This window comes from Asterias amurensis, chromosome 2 (genome assembly GCF_032118995.1).
Source record: "Asterias amurensis chromosome 2, ASM3211899v1".
Classification (NCBI taxonomy): domain Eukaryota; kingdom Metazoa; phylum Echinodermata; class Asteroidea; order Forcipulatida; family Asteriidae; genus Asterias; species Asterias amurensis.
In genome coordinates, this window is record NC_092649.1 from 25,605,331 (window position 1) to 25,627,287 (window position 21,957).

The 21,957-nt window shown below is 38.9% G+C and overlaps 2 protein-coding genes across 5 annotated transcripts in view; one reads left to right on the plus strand and one right to left on the minus strand.

Annotated features, from left to right (window-relative positions):
• Positions 1-15,815, minus strand: part of LOC139954398 (uncharacterized) — a 34,956-nt gene extending 19,141 nt beyond the window's left edge. For 3 of the 4 annotated variants that reach the window (XM_071954173.1, XM_071954171.1, XM_071954174.1), the window contains exons 1-20: positions 15,796-15,815; positions 13,662-14,523; positions 12,837-12,923; positions 12,125-12,234; positions 11,113-11,232; positions 10,896-10,972; positions 10,343-10,480; positions 10,167-10,246; positions 9,329-9,494; positions 8,646-8,852; positions 7,027-7,188; positions 6,483-6,602; positions 5,949-6,153; positions 5,324-5,398; positions 4,226-4,378; positions 3,422-3,609; positions 2,449-2,603; positions 1,739-1,789; positions 470-552; positions 261-341 (exon numbers count right to left, since the gene is read on the minus strand). In XM_071954173.1, the coding sequence (XP_071810274.1) occupies positions 261-341; positions 470-552; positions 1,739-1,789; positions 2,449-2,603; positions 3,422-3,609; positions 4,226-4,378; positions 5,324-5,398; positions 5,949-6,153; positions 6,483-6,602; positions 7,027-7,188; positions 8,646-8,852; positions 9,329-9,494; positions 10,167-10,246; positions 10,343-10,480; positions 10,896-10,972; positions 11,113-11,232; positions 12,125-12,234; positions 12,837-12,923; positions 13,662-14,118 (2,715 nt within the window). In that variant the 5' untranslated portion in view covers positions 14,119-14,523; positions 15,796-15,815. Of the gene's footprint in view, positions 1-260; positions 342-469; positions 553-1,738; positions 1,790-2,448; positions 2,604-3,421; positions 3,610-4,225; positions 4,379-5,323; positions 5,399-5,948; positions 6,154-6,482; positions 6,603-7,026; positions 7,189-8,645; positions 8,853-9,328; positions 9,495-10,166; positions 10,247-10,342; positions 10,481-10,895; positions 10,973-11,112; positions 11,233-12,124; positions 12,235-12,836; positions 12,924-13,661; positions 14,524-15,362; positions 15,381-15,795 lie in introns of those variants that run through there. The other variant, XM_071954172.1, reaches the window with a different exon arrangement.
• Positions 15,816-17,205: 1,390 nt separating this feature from the next.
• LOC139933863 (uncharacterized) lies at positions 17,206-21,581 on the plus strand. Its single transcript, XM_071928101.1, has 6 exons — positions 17,206-17,334; positions 18,314-18,376; positions 18,707-18,852; positions 19,600-19,671; positions 20,012-20,040; positions 20,805-21,581. The coding sequence occupies exons 1-5, from the start codon at positions 17,268-17,270 to the stop codon at positions 20,030-20,032; spliced, it is 369 nt and encodes a 122-aa protein (XP_071784202.1). The 5' UTR covers positions 17,206-17,267; the 3' UTR covers positions 20,033-20,040; positions 20,805-21,581.
• The last annotated feature ends 376 nt before the right edge of the window (positions 21,582-21,957 follow it).

A 21,957-nucleotide genomic window follows, 5' to 3' on the forward strand; every position in this document is an offset into this window, starting at 1 on the left:
GTGCGTGTGCATACTCCACATTACTAGGCATCTACACTTACACAGGCGCAATGTGGTGCCAATCAAACCAGAAACTCCTACTCTTTTCGATAAGGACAAAGCATCAAGGTTAAGTGTCTTGCTTAAGAACACAGGTGTCATGACTGGGACTCAAACCCACACTCTGCTAATCAGAAATACCAGAGCTCGAGTCCGATGCTCTTAACCGCTGGGCCACGACACGCCACAAAATGGAGTGTACAAAGGATTGAAACATTTACCTTGTCGGATGAGGCATTAGATGCAGTCAGCGATGATCGGCCTCCTCTGAATCTCTCATTATAATCCAAATTAAAAGGAACCTTTAAGAACAGAAGAAAAAAAGAAAATTTGATATTTTACAGTGCTGGTAAGGATAGAAAACACAACTCGTAAATCTGAGTACAAAAGCTTACTGTTGATGAAGTTCATAATAGAAAAGTTGACATACCAAATATCCCTCCATGTCCAGAGGGTCTGGGTTAGCCGCGGCTCCTTCATAGCGCACAGCTGGATCCTCATAAATCTCAGATTCTAAAACAAACAAAAACCAAAGACAGGCAACCACCGTGATATCATCTTTCATATTATCTCCTGAAGACGATTAGAGCATACTGATCGAAACGTCAAGTTGTTTAAACTTCTGTTTGTCTTCAGAGCCACCACAACTCACAAGAGATATTTTTAAATATCTCTTTAAAATGTTTATGGTGTTACCTTACTAGATTGCATTCTCCACCATGCAAAGTTTAAAATGGCAGTTTAAGTGTCTTTTAATTTGTTTACAAAACTTGTGACAACCTAAGTCTTTATAAAAGCTAACATATAAGAATCCTGATAAATACTTTTAACACAAACAGAGCAACTCTCTGATATATCATTTATTGGTAGGCTTTCATATTTGAAAGAAATAGCATGAAATGAAAAAAAAAAAAATTCATATTCTCTATTCTGAATGGCCCGTAAAATTCAACTTTAATGAAGAAAATGAACCTTAATGAACAGGAACATTGCAAGGGGCACCAAGGCAATGACCAGGGCATTTGGGCAATTACATGTACCTCCGGGAAGCATCAGCTCTGTGTTGGTGGTTTATGATGACATGAAGACTTTGTTGCAGATAATAAGTTTGGTTGAAATGTTTCAATTAAGGACCGGCCAATGTGAATGAAAATTAACTATGATGCTTCATCCTTTGCATTGGACCTAAAGCCGTTGGTCCCCTGTGTTGTGTAACGCACATAAAATAACCCAGTGCACTTATTAAAAAGAGAAGGAGTTCGCCCCGATGTTCCTGGCTGGATTGGCAGCAAAATATACCACAGCACCTTGTAAAACATTTACATGGTGCTATGTAAAAGGAGTAGCAGCCAATTTCACGAAACGCTAGGATTAATCCTATCTCAAGTTAGAACGAGTAACTCGTCCTAGCTTAGGATTAATCTTAAGGTCTGCATGCAACAGTGCAGGGTTGGGACTCGTCCTAAGTCCTAAGATCAATCTTAAGTAAGGAATAGTTTGGTGAAATCGACGGTAGGTCTCATAATTCAAACATACTCAAACATATTCCCACATACCTTGCAGCAAAATAAAAGTTTGAAGCGCCTTGAGCATCACTGAAAGCGCGCTTTATAATAAGCCACTATTATTGTTATTATTGAAAAATACACTGTTACCATACAACCATATACGTCTTCTCCCTCATTGACTTTTGACTTGCCTGTTTCAAAGTTTTCTTCAGGGAACTGGGTCTTGGCTGAAGTCGGTAAAACTGCAATGAAACGAAAAACCATCCAAACATTCACATTGTTGCTGCTTTATTTCAACAGGGTTGAACAAGGTTTATGGGGTGTCATGGCTGAGCGGATAAGAGCATCGGGTTCAAGCTCTGGTGGTTAATTCATCGGGATGTGGGTTCGAATCCCGATTGTGACACTTGTGTCCTTGAGCAAGACACTTAACCATAAGCTTCTCTCCACCCAGGGGTGAAATGGGTACCTGTGAGGCCGGGCAGAGTTGGCCTATGTGAATGATTAGCTTGGAGCACAGTAACTCGCAGCACTGGCTGTATACTCTCCAGGGAGCTGAGATGGTTTAAGGAATGAAAAATATGGCCCAGAGACAAGGGGTAATAATTATAAAGTGCTACATAATTGGGTCTCAGAATTCATCACTTCAATATCATATCTTTCTGAAAGTTTGTATATACTCAGGGCCTTGAGTACCTTGTTGGTAGCCTTCGGGCTAGCATACTGTAGATCGCTATATAAAACAAAATTGATTTCTAACTGGGTTAAGAAAATGCTGTCTTTAAGGGTCCTGTATTAAAAATTTAAAACAACATCAACACAATTAGTGTCACATAGCAGCATACATGTATTACTTTCAAATTAAAAATAAAAATTTACCAAAAAATGGATCATAGCTTACCCTTCGTATGAGTGATAAAAAAGAGATGATTCATGTATCCCAACATCAGGTCTCCCTTTGAGTTGATGAATCTAGCGGCACTTATCGGTTCTTCCAGAGCAATCTCAGTCATAAGGGACTTCTCTGTATCCCATACCTTTACTGCACCATCAGAACTACATGTATGTAGAATAGAAACATTAATATACAAAGACAAATTGGCGACTCTCAGGCCTGGAATTTCATCTGTAAAAGGACAAGGCCAATTTCATACTGCTAAAGGGAACTTCCATTGGAAATTTTAAAGTAATTGGGAAATTTTTGAAGGGGCACCAAGGCCAAGACCAGGGGCAACAGAGTGCATAGCCTTCGTGGTCTGTGTTTAATTACAGTCCTTTGCTCAGTGCTATAAGGTCCTTATTTGCAAACTAAATATGTTTGTAATAATCAAAAGGGATATAAACTTAAAATGGCTACAAATCAGAAACAAATTAAATACAACAGAGAAATATTGTCCCAATCTAGTCAATTTTCTGAGCTTATAATTATTCTAAATTTACCCAGTCAGTTTCCCTTGTGGTTTATTCCTTGATGTTTGAAACAAAAGTAACATCCCCTAAAAGACACTGGACACCTTTGGTAATTGTCAAAGACTATAGTATTCTCACTTTATGCATCTCAACATATGCATAGAATAACAAACCTGTGAACATTTGAGCTCAATTAGTCGTTGAAGTTGCGAGAGAATGGAAGAAAAAACACCCTTGGCGCAGGCCAGTTGTATGCTTTCAGATGCCTTGAATTTGAGACCTCAGCTGAGGTCTCTTATTAAATTTCCGTAACAGTAAGCACAAAAATCTGCTTACCGGTAAACAGCTTTATGAATTTGGGCCTGAGGTTTCAACCCTAGCCGAGTCTTTCTTGAAGACTAAACCCTGTTTTTGTGTTCAATTCAGGGAATAACTGAAACAAATTTTGCTTGTTTTTTTCCTACCTGCAGGACACGAAGATCTGAAGGCCACAACAAGAGTCGACTGCAACAATTGGTGCAACGTGGTCCCTCTGTCTATCTTTCACCACCACCCCCTCATCAGGAATGGAATAGACCATTGAGCTCGTAACTGGTTTTAAATGGTGCAAGATCAGGCTTCCATCTGAATGACCCGTGAGAAAGACAGAACCCTGCATTGAAATATACAAAAAATAGAATGAATAACAAATTTAATTAAATTTTTAAGCAGCTGAAAATTGTATACATATAAAGCATTTTTTATAAAGGATTGATATAGATAAAAAGCTTACTGATTATGAAGTTCATACTAGAAACAATAATTTGATGAAGTATTTCCCTAAAAGAAACTGTATCTGCATAAGAAAACATCACAGCTGATGTCAATTATGACAACCAAAATTAAGGACAATGTGCTGAAAACTGTGCCTTGTATCTACACCAAGGAAGGCTTGTTATTTCCCATTCCTATAACTGCCAGTTTGTTCGCCGTTGGTTTGGACAATTAATATGAATACATATAAATTTCATGTACATTATATGGTTTATCACACAAAACATGAACGTAGTCGGCAACTATGTTATCATGTCTACAAATCCTGTAAAAACCTTTAACTTAAAAAGCAGCTGCTAAACATAGTGCCTTTTACTGAGATCATGATGACGCTATCTGGCATTTTCAAAAACGGAGTATATCAGTCTTTGTATTGTCAAGATGAAAAGATGAATATAAATAAACAATTGCTATAATCATTAACGTTAAAAAGAATGACTGAAGTTTGTTCTTACTAGTCTCGAGTAGCCAGTGACATCCCTTGGAACATCAACCAAATGTTGGAGCTCAAGACCAGGCAGAGACCAGAACTGAAAGACGTCATTATCTCTAAGGTGGCTCTTGGCTATCAGGGTGCTGTGAGCTTTATCAAATACCATGTCAAAGATCTGCAGAGACGGAAAGAACGGGGGAATGGAAATATTGTATTTCTTGATTTTTCTCTGCTAAGCAAAAATGAGCAGGATACCAGCCACCACAGATTGTATTTTCGACACAATATTTTGGCTGGTAACCATATTCTGGCCATCATAATATTTGTGAAGCTTAAATGCATTGGACACTATTGGTAATTACTCAAAATAATTGTTAGCATAAAAGCTTACTTGGTAACAAGCAATCTAGAGCTGTTGATGGTAAAAAAAACATTGTGAGAAACATCTCCCTCTGAAGTAATGTAGTTATTTTGAAGGGTTAATTTCTCACTCAAATATTACAAGACTTCAGGCCAGAAGCCTTTTTTCGACATCTGAAAGCACACAAATTTGTGCAACAAGGGTGGTTTTTCTTTAATTATTCTCTTGCAACTTTGATGACCAAATGAGTTCAAATGTTAACAGATTTGTTGTTGTATGCGTATCTAGGGATACACCAAGTAAGAATACTGGGCTTCGACAATTACCAAAACGTCTCCAGTGCATTTAAGAACTAGTTCAATGAATTCTGGTGCTACATGGTATCAAGGTGATGCAATACCTTTCTAAAATGGGTCAATTGATTCAATATGAGCTCTGCAAAGCTGTACAAAAATGAGGGGCGGCTTGGGACGCCCTTTCGTTGTAAAAAGCACTATTGACCCCTTGCATGCGCGTCACACGCAGCGACTGATGCCACGCTCACCATGTTGGTGGTCAATAGGTTTACGTGTAAACGTCGCGTCACCTAAAAATGCGCACTTCACTGAATAAAACACGTTGACATTGACCACCAAAATGGCGCATCCAAGATTACGCTGATGATGACGTCAGGTGAAATGGGTCAATATAAGAACTGAACATTATTTATTATCATTATTAGTAAATAAACAAATCTTATTGGTTCATATAGATACTCACTGAATCTTTGCTTGCTTGTAATTCACAATATCGATGGCCAAACAACATTGGATCCATAAACAGAATACGCCCATCCTGTGGCACAAAATTTAAACAATTATAGTATTATTGTTATAAAACTGCTGTTGCTGGCAGACCTGGGCCTCATTTCGTGGCTCTGCTTACCACAGAAAGCTGCATTTTAGCTTGTTAAATAAAGTACTTTACAGGGCACTTTACACGCACAGCTCGCAATAAGCTGTACCTTAGACATAGGGGCTTAATACAACATTAAAAAACATATTTGTATAGCGCCTACGGCAGGCCAGCCTCTAAGAGCTTTAAGACAAAATTTGTACAAAGAGTTTCTGTAAAACTGTTCCTTTTTCATTCCACAAACATTTCAACCAAACAGGTAAATAAATTGAATTGTTTCCCAGATTTTCCATCAGAAACAAATCACCGGAACAAATTCTATATTTATTTTTTTGTAATAAAATGACCTCATAACAGAACGGAAACAGGTGAGAATATTTAAGAAAATTAAACATTATATCTACAAATGGATTTTGCAAGCCACCCTCTCTAAGACAGGATTAAAGCTTTCAGGAGAGTATAACAATTCAAGATTCAAGATGCATCTTACCTTGAGGCCAAGCACAAGGAAGTTATCATTCAAGGGGCATACAAAGCCCTCTTCAGCCCAGTACATGACATGAGAGGTGACAGTAGCAATGGAGGTACAAGGTGAGGTGGTCTGGTGGAGCCCTCTACCTTGAAGAGTCGCTCGGTGGGTGGGGAAGGTATACCCTAACTGACTGGAGGCGGGCCCTCTTGAAGCTGGCCGATGTCTTCAAGAAAAAAAAGGCAGAAAATTATCAAGACAAAGTGCCTACATGTACATTAATAGTACCAGCAAGATACTAAAATACATTTGCTTCTCTCTACCCAGGGGTATGGGTACCTAAGTGATTGGTTTAGCCGAGTTGCGTATTTGTAGCACAAGGCTGTATACTACACAAGGAGCTGGGATGGAAACCAGAACCCAGAACAATGGATTGACCTGGTAAGTCTGCTGCCACCTAGCGACCCAAAAGTCCCCCATTGATCAAGCAGTAAGTGAAGCGTTATTTTCAAAGTGTATACAAGTTCACCTTTTAGGTTTAAAGACTCTTCGTACCTTGGGGATGTCGAGGCGCCGGCTGATCCATTCCTGCTTAATGCAGAAGGCCCTCTAGTGTTGATCTTATCTTGAAGACGATTTAAGTCCCATACAGCAGTCCGACAAGCTGGGTCCGTTCTGGAAATTATAATGTGGTGAACTGTTACTTGAACTCATAGAAATAGAAGCCGGAGAATGCCGAGCTCCACAGCCCCGTGTGTTGTCTGTGGACGCAGCTTACTGCACCAAGTGATACGCGTGTATGGCAAAAAGATCATCACGTGACACGCATAAAGTTCGTTTCTACGTGTTTTCATTGGTCAATGTTCATTACATCTACTGTATGGCAAAAAGAGCTGGTGTGGTCTCAATGTTTCAAACAGTATACTCTGCTCGTCTTCAAGGGGAATGAAAGGTCGAGACCACACTGGCTCTTTTGCAGAGCCAAAACTCCCTCAAAAGAAACATTATACACGGTTGTACCCGCAAAGTTTACTATTCAGTATTTATAATTACTTCTTGTTCTTCACACCATTCAAAGCTTCAAACACCATGTACATACCTCATTGTATAAACCCATATTTCCTCTTCACTGATGAGTAGGTACACCATGCTGCACTCTCTATTGTATGTGACCCCAAGGACCTGCTGTAAAGGAGAGATTGACGGAGGAGGCAGGACAGTAGACAAACTCTTCTGATCCTTCATGGATACAAGACGTACACTGTGACAGCAGGGGATAGTATGAAAAAACAACAAAGAAGTTTATCAAACCGTCTATACTAGCAACAGCTCTCCATTGCTTGTTACCAAGTGTGTTTTTATGCTAACAACTAAACTGCGCCAATAAAGTATCTAAACACTTACAAATAGTCAGATTTATCGGAACCTGAATTAGTGTGCCAAAGAATAATTATTCATTTCTATTCACCGTTAATTTCTGCACATTTTGACACATCTTGTGTTGCGCTACGATGTTGTTTGGTGGATTTATGGACACTTGAGTAGCTTAAGGTCGAATTTCAAAAGTTGCAAAAGCCCCTATTCACCCCAATTCCAGAAGGGAACTCACACAAGCATCACACACAGACAAAATCACTTTCTTCTGCTGCAGAAGTCACACTCGGGCGGCCACTCCTCGGCAGGTCGTCCACATTTCCCTGAGCTTGGTAGCCATTCCACCATTTTACTGACCGTCGCTGGTGACGTTCCAACTTGATGAGCTGCAGCTCGAATCGACATACCGGCTTCTATCAAACCAACGATCCATCCTCTTTCCTGTTTGGTCAGTTGAGCCATCTTTCCTGTTATCTTGAAACACCTTTCCCTGGTCTTACCATAATCAGGGATTCTGGCTCTTAACCCATTTTGTTGTATGCCTCCCATCTTTGACCCCTTTGCTTGGTTACTGACAATTATTGCTGATGTTCATCGCAACCGATTTATCCAAAACGCGACAAACAAATGATTTATAAAGGGCGGGCAAAAGAAACGCTGATCTTACTCGTCACAATACAACGATTTAGCTTGAATAGGGGCTTTTGCAACTTTTGAAATTCGACCTAAGCCACTCAAGTGCCCATAAATCCACTAAACAACATCGTAGCGCAACATAAGATGTGTCAAAATGTGCAGAAATTAACGGTGAATAGAAATGAATAATTATTTGTTTGCATACTATTTCAGGTTCCGATATATCTGACCATTTGTAAGTGTTTAGATACTTTATTGGCGCAGTTTATTTTGAGTAATTACCAATAGTGTCCAGTGCCTTAAACACACCCACCCACCCTAAATTAAGATTTTTAAATTTTGAGAGACAAAATTAAGACTTTGTTTAACATTGACTATTTTGAATGCCCCCTTACTCTTGATAATCTCAATTCTATCTGTCCCATGTAGTGCTCACAAATCTCAGATAAACGACTGTAAATATTCACTGCAAGCAAGGATGCTGATCACATGTTCTAATGATAATGATGGTAGGTAAATGAAAACTACTGATGGTACATGTGTGTAGGCAAATGAAAAGTACCCTGCACATTTAGCCCGACGGAAAGAGTCATCATCTGAGTTTTATTCTTAAGTGTTATCGACCAAGTTTAACTTGGTCGAAAATTGCAGGTGTCTCGATAATATCGAGACACCTGCAATTTTAAACGTAACAGTAGTTTGGAATACCTGCTATCTTCTCCAACTGCCACTAGCCTGGTCGTCTTCCCTTCACAGCCAGCAGTCTGCAATGAGTTAATACGACAGCGTGCCAGCGCATAGAACTGCACCACGTGGTTGAGATGCCATACGCCAAGGTCATGATGTGTAGCCGTCCATAGGTACTTCTCTCCAGTCAGGCCCATCCACTCAATGCCGTCCGTTGATATAACAAGCCTGAGGGGAGAGAAAGGGTACTAGACTCTAATGGACATACTCTTACTACCAATCATGTATATGCAATGGGATAAAATATTTCACTAACTATTATTATTACTATTATTTATAGGTTGTATTATAAACATGGGTGTGATCCCTGGCTTTGGCAGTTACTAGTTATATGGTATATGCAGCACTCCAAACAGCAAAAAAGCAAATAGGGAGATTGCCAACATAGAGCTGGATAGCTCAGTTGGTAGAGTGCTGGCATGTTAATCCAGAGGTCTTTGGTTCTATTCTCGCTCCAGCCAATGTTTCTTTGTTCGAACCACAAACTTTTATTATAATTACTAATAATTGTTCAGCCATCACAGTAATTCAAAATAATAAAACAATTCATACTTCCAGATGGGCTTGAAGAAACAAAAGCAAAGCAACTAATGTGACTGAACAACTAAAATTCTCCATAATACCAAAAACGCTTGAAGACTTACGTATACATTGGTTCCATGATGTCTAGTGACCACATTCTGACGGAACCGTCCATGGAGCTCGTCAGCACAAGGGTTGACGTCTCTGGGTGGAGTACTATCCCTGTGACTGACCGCGAATGACCCCTGAATGTGTGTACATGCCCGCCAGTCATACTCCACACTTTGACTGCAAGTTAAAAAAAAGGAGGAGTTATTTTTGAGCCAAGATATTGTATATTGTATTGATATAGTATTTTGTATTGATATTGTATTATATAGTTCTTTGGGAACCCATCGATGGAAATGAGAGCAAGGGCAGGAGGAGACTAACATTCTTAGATCAGCTGAAGAAGAACCCAATACAACAAGAAACAACTGAGCTTTGGACGCTGATACTGGAGCGGGATGCGCGGAAGGCGACCATCAGAGGTTCCCGAGATGGCGTCAACCGAAGACAACCTCTAGCTCAACTACTACTATTGTATGAACAAAACTGTTGAAAGGAGGATACAACAAGTGGTGTAGCTAGACATGTTCATTGTTGGGGGCGCGAGGGATGCAGACGAGGTTGATAAAATAAGTTTGGGAAAGAATAAACAATTTGCAAGAAGTGCACAACATAGACCTACTTTAATTACCTTTTAAATTGGGCCCCACTTTTATTTCATGGCTCTACTTACCGATGAAGTCTGCACTTACAATCACCATTACTGTGCAAGTGCTGAATTTCTGATAGAGTTTAGATTATCAAGGGTAAGGGGGCATTAAAAATAGTCAATGTAACCACCATAATTAGTGATACGGCAAGTATATGAAGAAAAGCATTGTCTTGGAAGAAATGCTTGTATCATTTACCTACCATCATTATCGTTAGAACATGTGATCAGCATCCTTGCTTGCGGTGAATATTTACAGCCATTTATCTGCGATTTGTGTGCACTGCATGGGACAGAAATTAAATTGAAATTAAATTTAAATTCTAATTCAAACGAAGTCAATATAATTAACTTGCTTATGTGTAGAGTTTGCACCTACTTGTTAAGCCTAAAGAGAGGTTTGCCTTCCATGTTGTAGCATAGTATATCAGTATCCGAGCAGCAGTACAGATGTTGAAGCTGTAATTCTAGCTCTACCTTCCTGATCCAGCCTCCTTTGATTCCTGTTAACTCTCTCCTAGAATGAGAAACAGTTATCGTAAACAAATCATCACGGGAAGCAATAGACTGTATTGAATATGACGTCACCATTCAAATACGTGCCCAACAACATGGCATCTGTGAGCGTTTGCGTGTTTGTGTGCGCGCATGTGCCATAGAAATCTAATCGAGAACGCCATTTGCTGTGTGCTTCATTCATGTATGCGTTTAGACATGCATGGTCTGCCCTACAAGATGGCGACTTTCATAGCAACAAAGGGGTTATTTAATACAGTCTTATAGCTATCCACTTTTTCTGTTTTTTTATTTTATTTTGATGAATATTAAAACAGCTGCGGTATACTTGAATAGTAACTGACCCCCACAATTTTTTACTCTCAAAAGCATGAACAAATTTCAATGTGCTGTTTACAACTAAGTATAAATCTTACTTTAAAAACAGTCCATAGTTGGCCATTGGTTTGATCTCTGTCCACACTTGGTCAGTCACTTGCTTGAACTCCCAGACCTACAGGGGAACAAAAACAGAAGGGAACAAACTGAAAATAAAAGTAACAAAAAAATGGCTCCACTGACTTTGTAAAACTTCACGGCAGTCTAAGCCAATGTACAAAACCCAAGAAGAAGTATTATTAATATTCTTCTTACCTTTGTTCCTTTGACCCCACCGGTTATCAGTTCATCTTTCACTGGGTTGAAGATGAGGAACATGACTGAACTGAGATCGGAGGCTACATTACACGTCTCATAGAAATCCTTGTTGAGTACCTAAACAGAACGGTTGCAAAACTTGTTGTTAATAACCAAAAATATCATAACAACTAAAATTTATAAGGGAAAGGCGCTATTCCGCCCACAGTGCAAGTGTGAGCAAGACCACGTGAACCTCTCCAATGCCATCCTGCACAACTCTGCCGTGCGCGCCAAGCATACACACTCTACGAGCACGCATGTCAGACTTAATTTTGTCAGACTTTGTGGTGGGGCAATGGGTTGTGATTGGTCAAAACGCAATTGGGCAGAGCTTAATGGATTGGTCTAATAACATGGGAAAAGGTGAGTCTTTTGAACTTTACGAAATGTAGATAAAGTAATAGATTCCCTCATATGACAATAGGTATAGATTGTTCCAAATCAATGGCCAAGCTACACTGAAAGCTTTTTGGCATAGAGCTTTGTTTGCTCGAGAAACAAGGAACATTCAAGCGAGTGATGCCAAGAGAGGGCCGAAGAAATCGTGGAGGAGTGGTAATGTGACAGTAAAGTGGAACTATACCGAGGAGTTTTGTTCAAGCATTTAAAAACAAGAAGAGCATTCTTAAAATGGATTACAATCGGTAGCCAATGAAGCTCCCTAATATGGAAAAATATGTTCTCTCAAGGGTGTGGAATATATTAAACGAGCTGCACTATTTTGTAATCAGTGAACTCTGTCCAAATCAAATGGCGTGGCACCAAATAAAGAGATTGAGTTAAGATGAGGGGTGGGGGTGTCTTCTTTGGACTTGCACACCATGCAATATAAAAAGGAACTTTGGAATCAAATTCATTTATGTGATGCACTAATTTTATAAATGAATAACAGTGGACATTTATAACCACTCTAAGATAACCAGCATGTGCAGCACACCTGTTTACACTAGGTTCTTTAATCACTTACCTTGAGAGAGAAGTCTTTGGCAAGGCAGAAGTACACATTATACTTCCTGGCATATATAATATTCCTTAGAAACTTGTTGACATACTTGGGAAAGCTTAGGCTTCGACTAACTACAGTTGTTGAGAAAGAAAAAACATATAGTGTTAACAGTTAAACATGTAGCTACATGCATTTATTCCTCGTCATTGCCAACTTTGGTTCACAAACCCCTGTAACACTCAGTTAAGATAAGTGCTCCAGTCTTCCGCCATACCAAATAGATTTTAGGAGCGACTCTCGCCCTAGGTCGACCAAAACAAACTTTTGTTTAGACTGGCGAAGTTAACATAATATTTTGTTAGGGCCAGCTCATGACAAGATCGACGTCTGAAATCAAGACACTCCAGGGGTTGATTTCACAAAGAGTTAGGCTAGGAGATATAAAAAACGCATGGCTAGTCCTAAGTTAGGACGAGTAACTCGTCCTTACTCGAGATAAGAATAGTCCTAACTCTTTGTGAAATCCACCCCTAACCTGCAACTACTGACTGCAACAGTCCATCTTTCGACTTCCAGTGCGTCAAGTCACTCCTAAATGTTTCAGATGTCAAACTTTTCATGTACTTAATTCAATAACTTGGTTTGGCGTGATTCTACAGAGCCTGTCTGAACCAGGTGTGATGGCATCATGAACAGCATTGACACATGATCTGATAAAGAAATAATGACTTACCAGTATGTTCAATACCATCCTTATCCCATGTAGTGATTCCCCTTGTATCCAAGAAGATGAACTGTCTGGTTCGTGGATTGTAAGTAACTAGAAAGAAAATATTAATAATAATGTTATAAGCCTTTAACGCACGTATCTACCAACAATGTACAGAAAGATAAATTATTGAAGTTATGAATTCTGAGACTCAATTATGTAGCACATTATAAGGGTTTACAAGGTGCTACGGCTACAGCCAGGAACACGAGGGGCGAACCCCTTCTCTTACGAAAAGTCCAATAGGTTCTTTTACGTGCGCTACACAACATACGGGGCCAACGACTTTACATCCCATCTGAAGACCAGCACTGATGTAGTGTCTTGCTTTAAAAGGACACAAGTGTCCAACTAGGACTCGAACCTACACTCTGCTGATCAGAAACACTAGAGTTTGAATTAAATGCTCTTACATCTGCTCGGCCGTGACACTTCCAAGAAGCCAAGAAGGTAAAAAAACAAAGAGATACCTTGTTTTTTTCTCTAACAACTCGCACTTGTGAATCTGTGATCTATATGTAATTCCTTTTCCTAACAGTGTCTGGACCTCATTGGATCATGCACAAATCATTAGGGTTGTTGACTGCCACCCCCCCCCTGACCCATGTCAACTTTAGTTCATTTATCCACAAATTTAAACCTCTCGATCAACAATAACTCAGCTATAGAATTTTGCAATTCATCCTTTAAAGCCATGAACTATTTTTCCAGCTGTTCATCAGGTGTAGCAACTGGTGTATACATCTATTGTACATGTATCTATGAAGAGAAAGAATATTCCTGCCTTACCATCAACAAAATCTGTCAATTTCTTGCTATGCTCGTAATAGTTCCTCTGCTGAAATCCACTGGGGAAATTACAGTAGTTTGCGGAAGTCTTCGGACCATCATTTCCATTTGCTGCCTGATTAATTTTCCTCATGAGCTGTTGAACAACTGGCTCACTAGCCAAACTCTCTGTGTCTTTCGTGATTGTTGATCGAGTCTCAGCTACTGATGAGCCTTGGTGAGATTTGACCTCATCGGGGGAGCTTGGCCTCTTCCCATCAGTGTCTTCCGATAATCCATCCCTCGTCTGGAATCCATCATTTAAGCTGTCTGGTAACTTGTTTGTAGCTAACGTTCTCACACCTAGATTGTCCTCGGCTGAGGCACCAGGCTGTGTGGCAGCTTGTTTAATCTCATCTGCACTGAGATGTGAACTGCCCATCGGTAGTCCCTGGGCAGACCCATTTTCATGGGTCATTTTGTTTCAGTATGTCTGCTTGTCATCACATATTCACTAAGAGTAGGGTGCAGTGGAAGATCTGGAGTTTGAGTACAGATGGTATGTTGGTTCTGTTGCATTTCCACTCTGCGCTCTGCTGTTCTTTTAAAGTGAGTCACAAGGACTGAGACATTTTGCATAAACGTTGTTGTGATGAGACGACAAGTGAAGAAACTGATGTAGAACTAACTTGACTCTGTTGAAAGTTTGTTCACATATGTTCTTGCTGGTCGTCTTATTGATGAAAGTTGTTTCTAGCTGTTCATCTTGAAGACCAAATTGTACATGTCGGCCAGGACCCAGAGCTGTATGTTCAAAGAATTGTGTCCTCATATTTGTAGCCAACCAAGACGTTGCACAGTTCCAAGGATGAATCCTACATTCCTACAAGGATAAAGAAAGCAAGATGTGGTCATTCATATTATCACTTGTTAGTCCTGCTCAGAGTTAGTCCTGCTAAAGACATGTTGGCATCAATAACCTGCATACAAAGATAGAAACTAGTCCCAAAAGTCCTGTCTGTGCTAAAATCTTTGGAAATAAATCAATTTTATTGATTAATCCAATCCAGCTCAATTCAACAGGGATTATCTTGTTTTAAAGATTCCTCCCAAATGCTTCTTCTCACACTGAGGTTCACAAACAAGAAATTTGTTTACTGTTAATGCACTGCTAACAAAAAAAATCTAAAGTAATGTCAGAATTTATTATTCTATTCTAATTCTCTGTACCTGTATAGTAATTCTTTTTCTTAATTAATGGATGTTACACTAGACTAGAGTTAGTAGTGGGGTGCTTTATTTCTTTTTTTCTTCTTCTCACAATTTGTCATCATGTTTGTAATTATCGGTGTACATCTCTGTTGTACTAGTACGAGGGATAATGACAAATTAAAACAAAAAGGAGTACAGCGCCCAAGCAAGTAACTGGGTCCATGGAGGTAGCCTGGGACTAACTCATTCAACTGCTAACAATTCATACACTATATTTATAATTATGGTACTATACTTAGGTACTGACTAACTGAGTCAGTAAAGAAGACCTGAGCCTTGGCCTTGCAACTGTCACACGAAACTCTCAATAATAATGTGAAACAAACGGCTGCATTATCATGATTATAAAGGGCCAATGAGGGGACATTTATAAAATACTGTTAAGAGTGAAAGGTGGTGGTTGACATTTCGGCACCCCGGATTTTTTTCGCAAAATAATTAGCCATATACCAAAACTGGTAAATGCCATAGCGCATGGAGTTATGCATAGCGTACATGTAACTGGTGAACTCGTCATGCTCAAAGACATTCTAAATAAATAAACAGTCGTTATTTGATTGCGTCAACAAATTGTTATAATAACACGTAATAACTGTACTTGAAAGGAAATACAACTTCTCCTTCTTATTATCACATGAGGATAACTTTCCGTATGGCGCCACCACTTTTTCACTCATTTTTACAAAAAGGGATATGTCAATCAGGTAAATTAGATACTATATTATTTTATTTCGAATGAAAAAGTGGTGGCGCCATACGGAAACTTTTCCTCACATGATTGACAGGCACGATTGACATGTTATTCCAACTTCACAAACTTTACAAATGAAATAATGTGTTAAATATTAGCAGATCTAGCTCTGTGTTGACTTATTGTGCTTACCTTTTTCCCATGTCTTTTGGTTGACACTCAATAGTCTGGTCACACCGCGGCCAAGAGCAATCACAAATCGTTGGGATAGAGGCGAGATCCAGACCGTGTTTCCGGGATACGGCGTCCGATTGCATAACTGCAATCCGGGCCTCGATGACATTTCATATCTTACGTTATATTTATAACCGAACACAAGCGGGAAATGCAAAAACAAATCCTTTCAAATAATATTATCATTCATGGCATACGATTACGAGTTAGCGTGGGTAGCAAATCTCACGGGGGAATTCTGCGTGGCTTATGCAGAGAAATAACCGCAGTCTCAGACTTGAAGTCAAGTCTAGCGCGTGGCCTCAGTTATAAGGGGCGGAACGGGGGGGGGGGGGCGCCGGGTAAGGGGTGGGGGGGGGGGGAAATCAACATTTTAATGTAAATGTCACGGTCTTGTTTTATTTGGTGCTTTTATGATGACTGATGTATGAGGAGAAAGATACCGGCCACCGTATACAGGAAGGCCTTCAAGTTCAATCTGGTTCAATCTGGCACGCACTCTATCTATTGGCTTTATACTTTTTTATAGGGCCATCAAATTTTGTCATTTGAAAACTAATTTGTTGAAAACGGAATGTTTCTTAAAGTGACAAATACATGGGAGGATGGGTCACGAATCCGGGTAAAATTTGATAAAAAATTAATCACGAGCCTCAGTGATGATGACGTCAGATATTCTGGTTAGTCACGGTGTTCTTTGGACCAATCAGCACACGGATAACAGTTGGACCGCGGCATCCAAAAGAAATAATGAAATCAAGTTTTAAACAGGAGCTAAACCTCATGGCTTTCTGCGGTTGCTTGTACTGTTTTAATCCATCGTCCTTCACGTCTAGCATATATGTTTTTTAACAACACATTATATAGCTTTATTGTTTGTTTGTGTATATACTGAAATCATGCTTGGTTGGTTTAATGTTGTAACAGATGGAGATTATACCGAGATCCACATAAATAATCTGAATTAGTTAAAATGCCTTTAGGATGTCGCATGCACACCCCCTTCTCCCACCCCCACCCCCCTCGGCCATCGCATGAATTGATCTGAACTACGGTGTGTTGTTCTCCGATTGGTTATCCCTATCTCTACACATTGGTGACAACTTTTGTAACCACTATTTCAATTCGCACTGACAAGTCCTCCATTGGAACATGCTTTAAAGTGTAGCCTTGTTATAAACTTCTATGATGACAATAAAGTTAATAATTGTATTTTTTAGCTGCCATAATGCGCATAAATACATGTATACGTTTTAATTTACGACAATTATGCCCAGCGAGTAATCCCTCAATGGTAATGTATTCTGATCGATGTATTGCTGGTCTATATAAAGTTTGAAATTTGACATTCCCGTCATTACGTCCTGCTGATCTCGCTGAAGCTGAAATCTAACTTGAAACAGAGTAAACTTTGATAATCCAGAATCAATATGAAGAGTGTTGTACTTGTCGTCGTAATGATGGGCTTCGCTGCCGCCTCTGCCATGTTTGGTGCAGGTAAGATTTGTTGTGTTTACTTTTATGAATATAAAAAAACTTCCTTTTTCATAAAAACAAATTTGAAGCAACGTATTTTTTTTTGAGAAAGAGGTAATTTTTTCTCGTTCCAATATTAAAACACTTTAGGTCTGAAGCTTTTTTTCTTTTGGAATCTGAAAGTACACCAAAGTGTGTTTTCTTTAACTATTCTCCTGCGACTTCAACGACCAAATTGAATCCAAAACAGATTTGTTTTCTAATGCATAAAATATGTTGGGACACACCAAGTGAGGAAACTGGTCTTTGACAATTACCAAAGGTGCCCGGTATCCATTGCAAAGTGTATACAAAACTCTGCTGCCATTAGACTTGTCACCGGGAATTCATATAATACTAATTATCGACTGGATGTCAATACCAGCAAGAATAGATTTTAAAGTGTTGGTTCTCACATCACTTCATGATACAGCCCATCTTTATCTTCAAAGTTTTAAGTTCAGAAGTACAAACCGGTTATAATTCTGCATTTCAACCAGAAAATATCTCTTTTGACTCATAGTTTCCACTCTTTCCGATTTGCTGCTGTTCAGTTGGAACAATTTACCAGAAGTTGTCAAACAGGCAGAACAAGTTGAAAAATCAGAAATCCGGGCCAAAACATTATACCAGTTCAGTTTTTATGCATTGGGACCTAGCGTTATGATATGCGCTGTTAATGGTTTGGATTATTATAAGGTATTTACGTGTTGGGCAATTGTAATCCTTCAGTCGTTTTGGTTGTAAGTAGAAACATAGCACGAACTTTACGTGTGATTTGTGTGAGCCATTTTAATTATATTATTTTGTCGGATTTATAATTTACTCTGTAAACAGAGCGGTTTTATTTATTTCATTAATTATTATTACTATTAATAATGATTAATTCCTTAGTTTTTATTGTTATTAATAATTCCTTTTCTACTCAACTAACAAAATAAAATCCTGGTTGTTGTTTCAGACTCTGGTTTGGTGGCTGAGGAAGCACGAGGTGATAAAAGTACAACTACGCAGTCTTGCCCAGGTATGTATGCACCAACCCATAACAAATCTAGTCCTAAAGTCACATTCACTATCAAATTCACTATCGCGTTTTGATCATCGCAAACGCTGAAATAATTATAAATCCCAAATCCATCGCAATTTAGCGACGGATTTCTGATAACGATTTCACTAAAACTCTGCGACGGATTTACTCATCGAAAAAAATTAAAGGGTATGACAATTTTGCGGTGACTCGTTGTGGTCGCAAAGTATCAGTTCATCGCAAAATTGCGTCGTTTCGTGCTTAGATTTTATAGCGGTCTACGTTCTCGAACTCTCTTTGGAATATTTGTGTGTGTACTTTTTGCAGAGCTAACTTTGAATGACTTTTCGTGTCCGGCTTGCAAGTTGCACTTGAATGCCCTGCTTACCGAAGTAACCTTCAACGATGTAATTCATACATATTGCAACACCATACCAAGGGAACCAGAAAGGAGCGGTCGTGCTCGTGCTAGGGTGAGTGTATACTTGGGCAAAATTTCATAGAGCTGCTCAGCGCAAAAAATTGCTCAGCATGAAAATGTTTGCCTTGATGAAAAACAGGATTACCCATCACACCAAATTTCCACGTGATTTTCAAGATAAGCAAACAACAGCTGAATACATGTAACAAGCAATATGCAACAAATGGAAACTTGGTTGGTAATCCTGTTTTTATCAAGGAAATTTTTGTGCTTAGCAGCTCTATGAAAATACGGCCCAGCTCCCAACACTGTGCATGCTGTCCCAAACCCAAACTCCTCCATCCCATCAGTCCAACACTCAGTAATTATAGCAAGATGGCTTCTTTGTTTGCTCCTTTGCATGAGGTAGATAGCACTATAGAAAAGTGTACAAGAACACGGTGCATTTCTTTTATAAATATTTGCTCTAATCAGCTAGAATTGTGCTTTAGTTTGTTCACCTTTGCGCATCGCATATAAAGCAAAAATCATCATTTCTCTTGGAGACAAACAAACAATAAAGCACACTTTGATCGAAACAAAAAATAATAATAATAAAAAGGAGGGGTAGGGTCAGAATTAACCCGGGTTCTAATTGGTCCCAAAGTTCCTGACCCATTTTGGGGCCAGTGTGAACCCGGATACAGGTTTAACTGGGATTTTGTGTGAGTTTGACTCTGGGTCATTTTGACAATTCGTTGCACTGAGCCCGCTATGCAATTATTATTGATGATTATTCATTGGTTGTCTGTTATTTTAGTGTTTCGCTCTTGCCAGCTCGGACCAAGTGGAGAACATGGTAACTTCGACCATGGTGGATAAAATGTGCGAGGTATGTTACACATTTTCATATTTTGGTAAAAGAAAAAAAACATTGAAAAAATATCACAATGTATTTTAACAGTACTCTTTCTTAAGTGGTTTGTCGGGAAAAATTGGTCCGACATTTTGGTTTATAGGTTATCTCGTTTCTAGTTTAATGAATTACAGTCACCTGGAAATAGAATTTGTATTTCTTTAAACATTAGAGTATACGTTTGAGAACAATAAAATAACTTTTGAGGAATTGTTTTTAACGATTAATATGTTTTAAACAAACAAATAAATACAGTTTATTGCTATCAATGTTTTATGCTAAGTTTAACAATTTTGTTGTTTCCTGTTTATTACAGAATGGCCTGCGGTGTCCCTAAAATATAGCGTGAGTGTTATTTATTCTATCAAGTTAAACTTATTGTTTCTTCAAAAACCAAAATAGCGTAGCTTATAATGAAGCCGGAAACCCGTACTTTTCCCGCCTTTTCTTCATTACCCTGAATCTTGGCTGATATCGCAAAATGTTTGGAGATGATGACGTCATCGATAGTTTCATAACATCAACGTTGGGTTACAAATATGAAGAAACATATTTCATCGTTATTTCCTTTACATGAGCATTCACATAGAAACAATGGGTAGATAGGCCCTATGAATGCCGGACGGTTTTGCATATGCAATCGTGTCCTCCCGGACGCTGCTGCATAATGCAATTGTTTCCGCCCGGGCATATTTGCATATGCAGTTGTGTCCGCCCCCATGCAAAACCGTCCTTGCAGTAAACTAAACGCCCTTGGTCGACGGAACACATTTGCCATTTTTTTACAAGCAAAGTACATGTCATGAATGATATGGGAAATGTTCGGCTGTTGGGTATTCGCTGCGATCATAAGATCGTGAATACTAACTTATGCTGCACATACGTAGGTTCAGTGCATGCACGCTCGCTTACGCGCGCACATACATGTTCAGTCTTGTACATGTCCGCCGGACGGTATTTGCAGAGCCCCGGACACGATTGCATATGCAAAATGTCCGGAGCGAACACTATTGCATGGCGGACACAATTGCATCTGACACCTGCGACCCCCCCCCCCCCCGAGACAATTTCAATTCTGAAGTCACTTTGTTCTGATTTATTTTCAACAGCTCAACATTCTGTCAGCAACGGGCGAATAGTCAACGTCGACAAGAGACCTACGATATCCGATGGATTCCATTAATTTATGGTGAAGGGTAAATTGATTATTCAGCAGTATCTTTACGGTAGTATACAGGATTGATAGAGCTAACCAAATAGCCACAGACAGTGTTCATGTGAGATCAACCAATATATACGAAGTAACAAACCTGTAAAACTTTAACTGTTCATCCAGATACAGTTTTCTACAAATTATGATCTCATTTCAGAAAAAAAACAGAGCTTTCAGAATAAAATCAATTTTTTTCTGTAATGTTTATTATCGGTCAACAATCAAAGGTTTTTGTGTTACTGAAAAGATAATATCATTGTTTAGACGATCAACTTTAAATCTAAAATAACAAAAGTCGTATTTTACCAAAATAGTCGAAGGTATGTTTGCCAATGCATTGGAATTAATACAATATCAGATGAAGCTTGAAAAGTTACAAACAATTAGAACAACAAAGCGTTAATAACTAACCCTTGTTATACCCGTGATCTTATTTGAATAGTGTTACTATTGTTTATATATTGGAATGGTTGTAGATGTACCTAGTTCTTTTCTTCTGTTTATGCAAAATTTGCTTTTAAAATAACCTTATATTCTTCAAAGTTCTTATTCAAATTGAGAGAAACAATTTTACGAGGTAGACAAAACTAAGACTTTTAACCACAAGTACAGAAATTTCAAATTTAGTTTTGAGCATTATTCCACAAGAAGTTGGTCATAATGGAAAGCACAATAAACACGGTGAGATATAAGTAACGAGTCGTGTGACATACTCTTTTGTTTTATACAGACTCTATGTAGGCCTACATCATTAGTTTTAAAGTTGATGATTGAGAGACAATAACAATATAAGTTTGATATACGTTGATCGCTTTACCCTAAATCAAACTCGCGGCCTTTATTTTATTCGCTGTGTCTTCGTAAGCGTTGGTACAAAATTCGGAGCATTTACAAGTCATTCGTCACCTCTTACGAAGATCGACTGATTTAGTAAGCGTTACCGCGGTGATGCTTCTAAAAGTATGTGCCTGAAGATGAAGATTATTCTTCTTAGTTGGACATATGTTCAACTCTGAAATTTAATGACAATAAACTTATGTGGTAGGAAG

What these genes read in the sequence shown, in the direction of transcription:
- LOC139933863 (XM_071928101.1), top strand. Translation starts at nt 17,268, where the DNA reads ATGAAGAGTGTTGTACTTGTCGTCGTAATGATGGGCTTCGCTGCCGCC. An exon ending in CTCTGCCATGTTTGGTGCAG is followed by an intron (nt 17,335 to 18,313) that starts GTAAGATTTGTT and finishes TTGTTGTTTCAG; the next exon opens with ACTCTGGTTTGGTGGCTGAG. An exon ending in GCGGTCGTGCTCGTGCTAGG is followed by an intron (nt 18,853 to 19,599) that starts GTGAGTGTATAC and finishes CTGTTATTTTAG; the next exon opens with TGTTTCGCTCTTGCCAGCTC.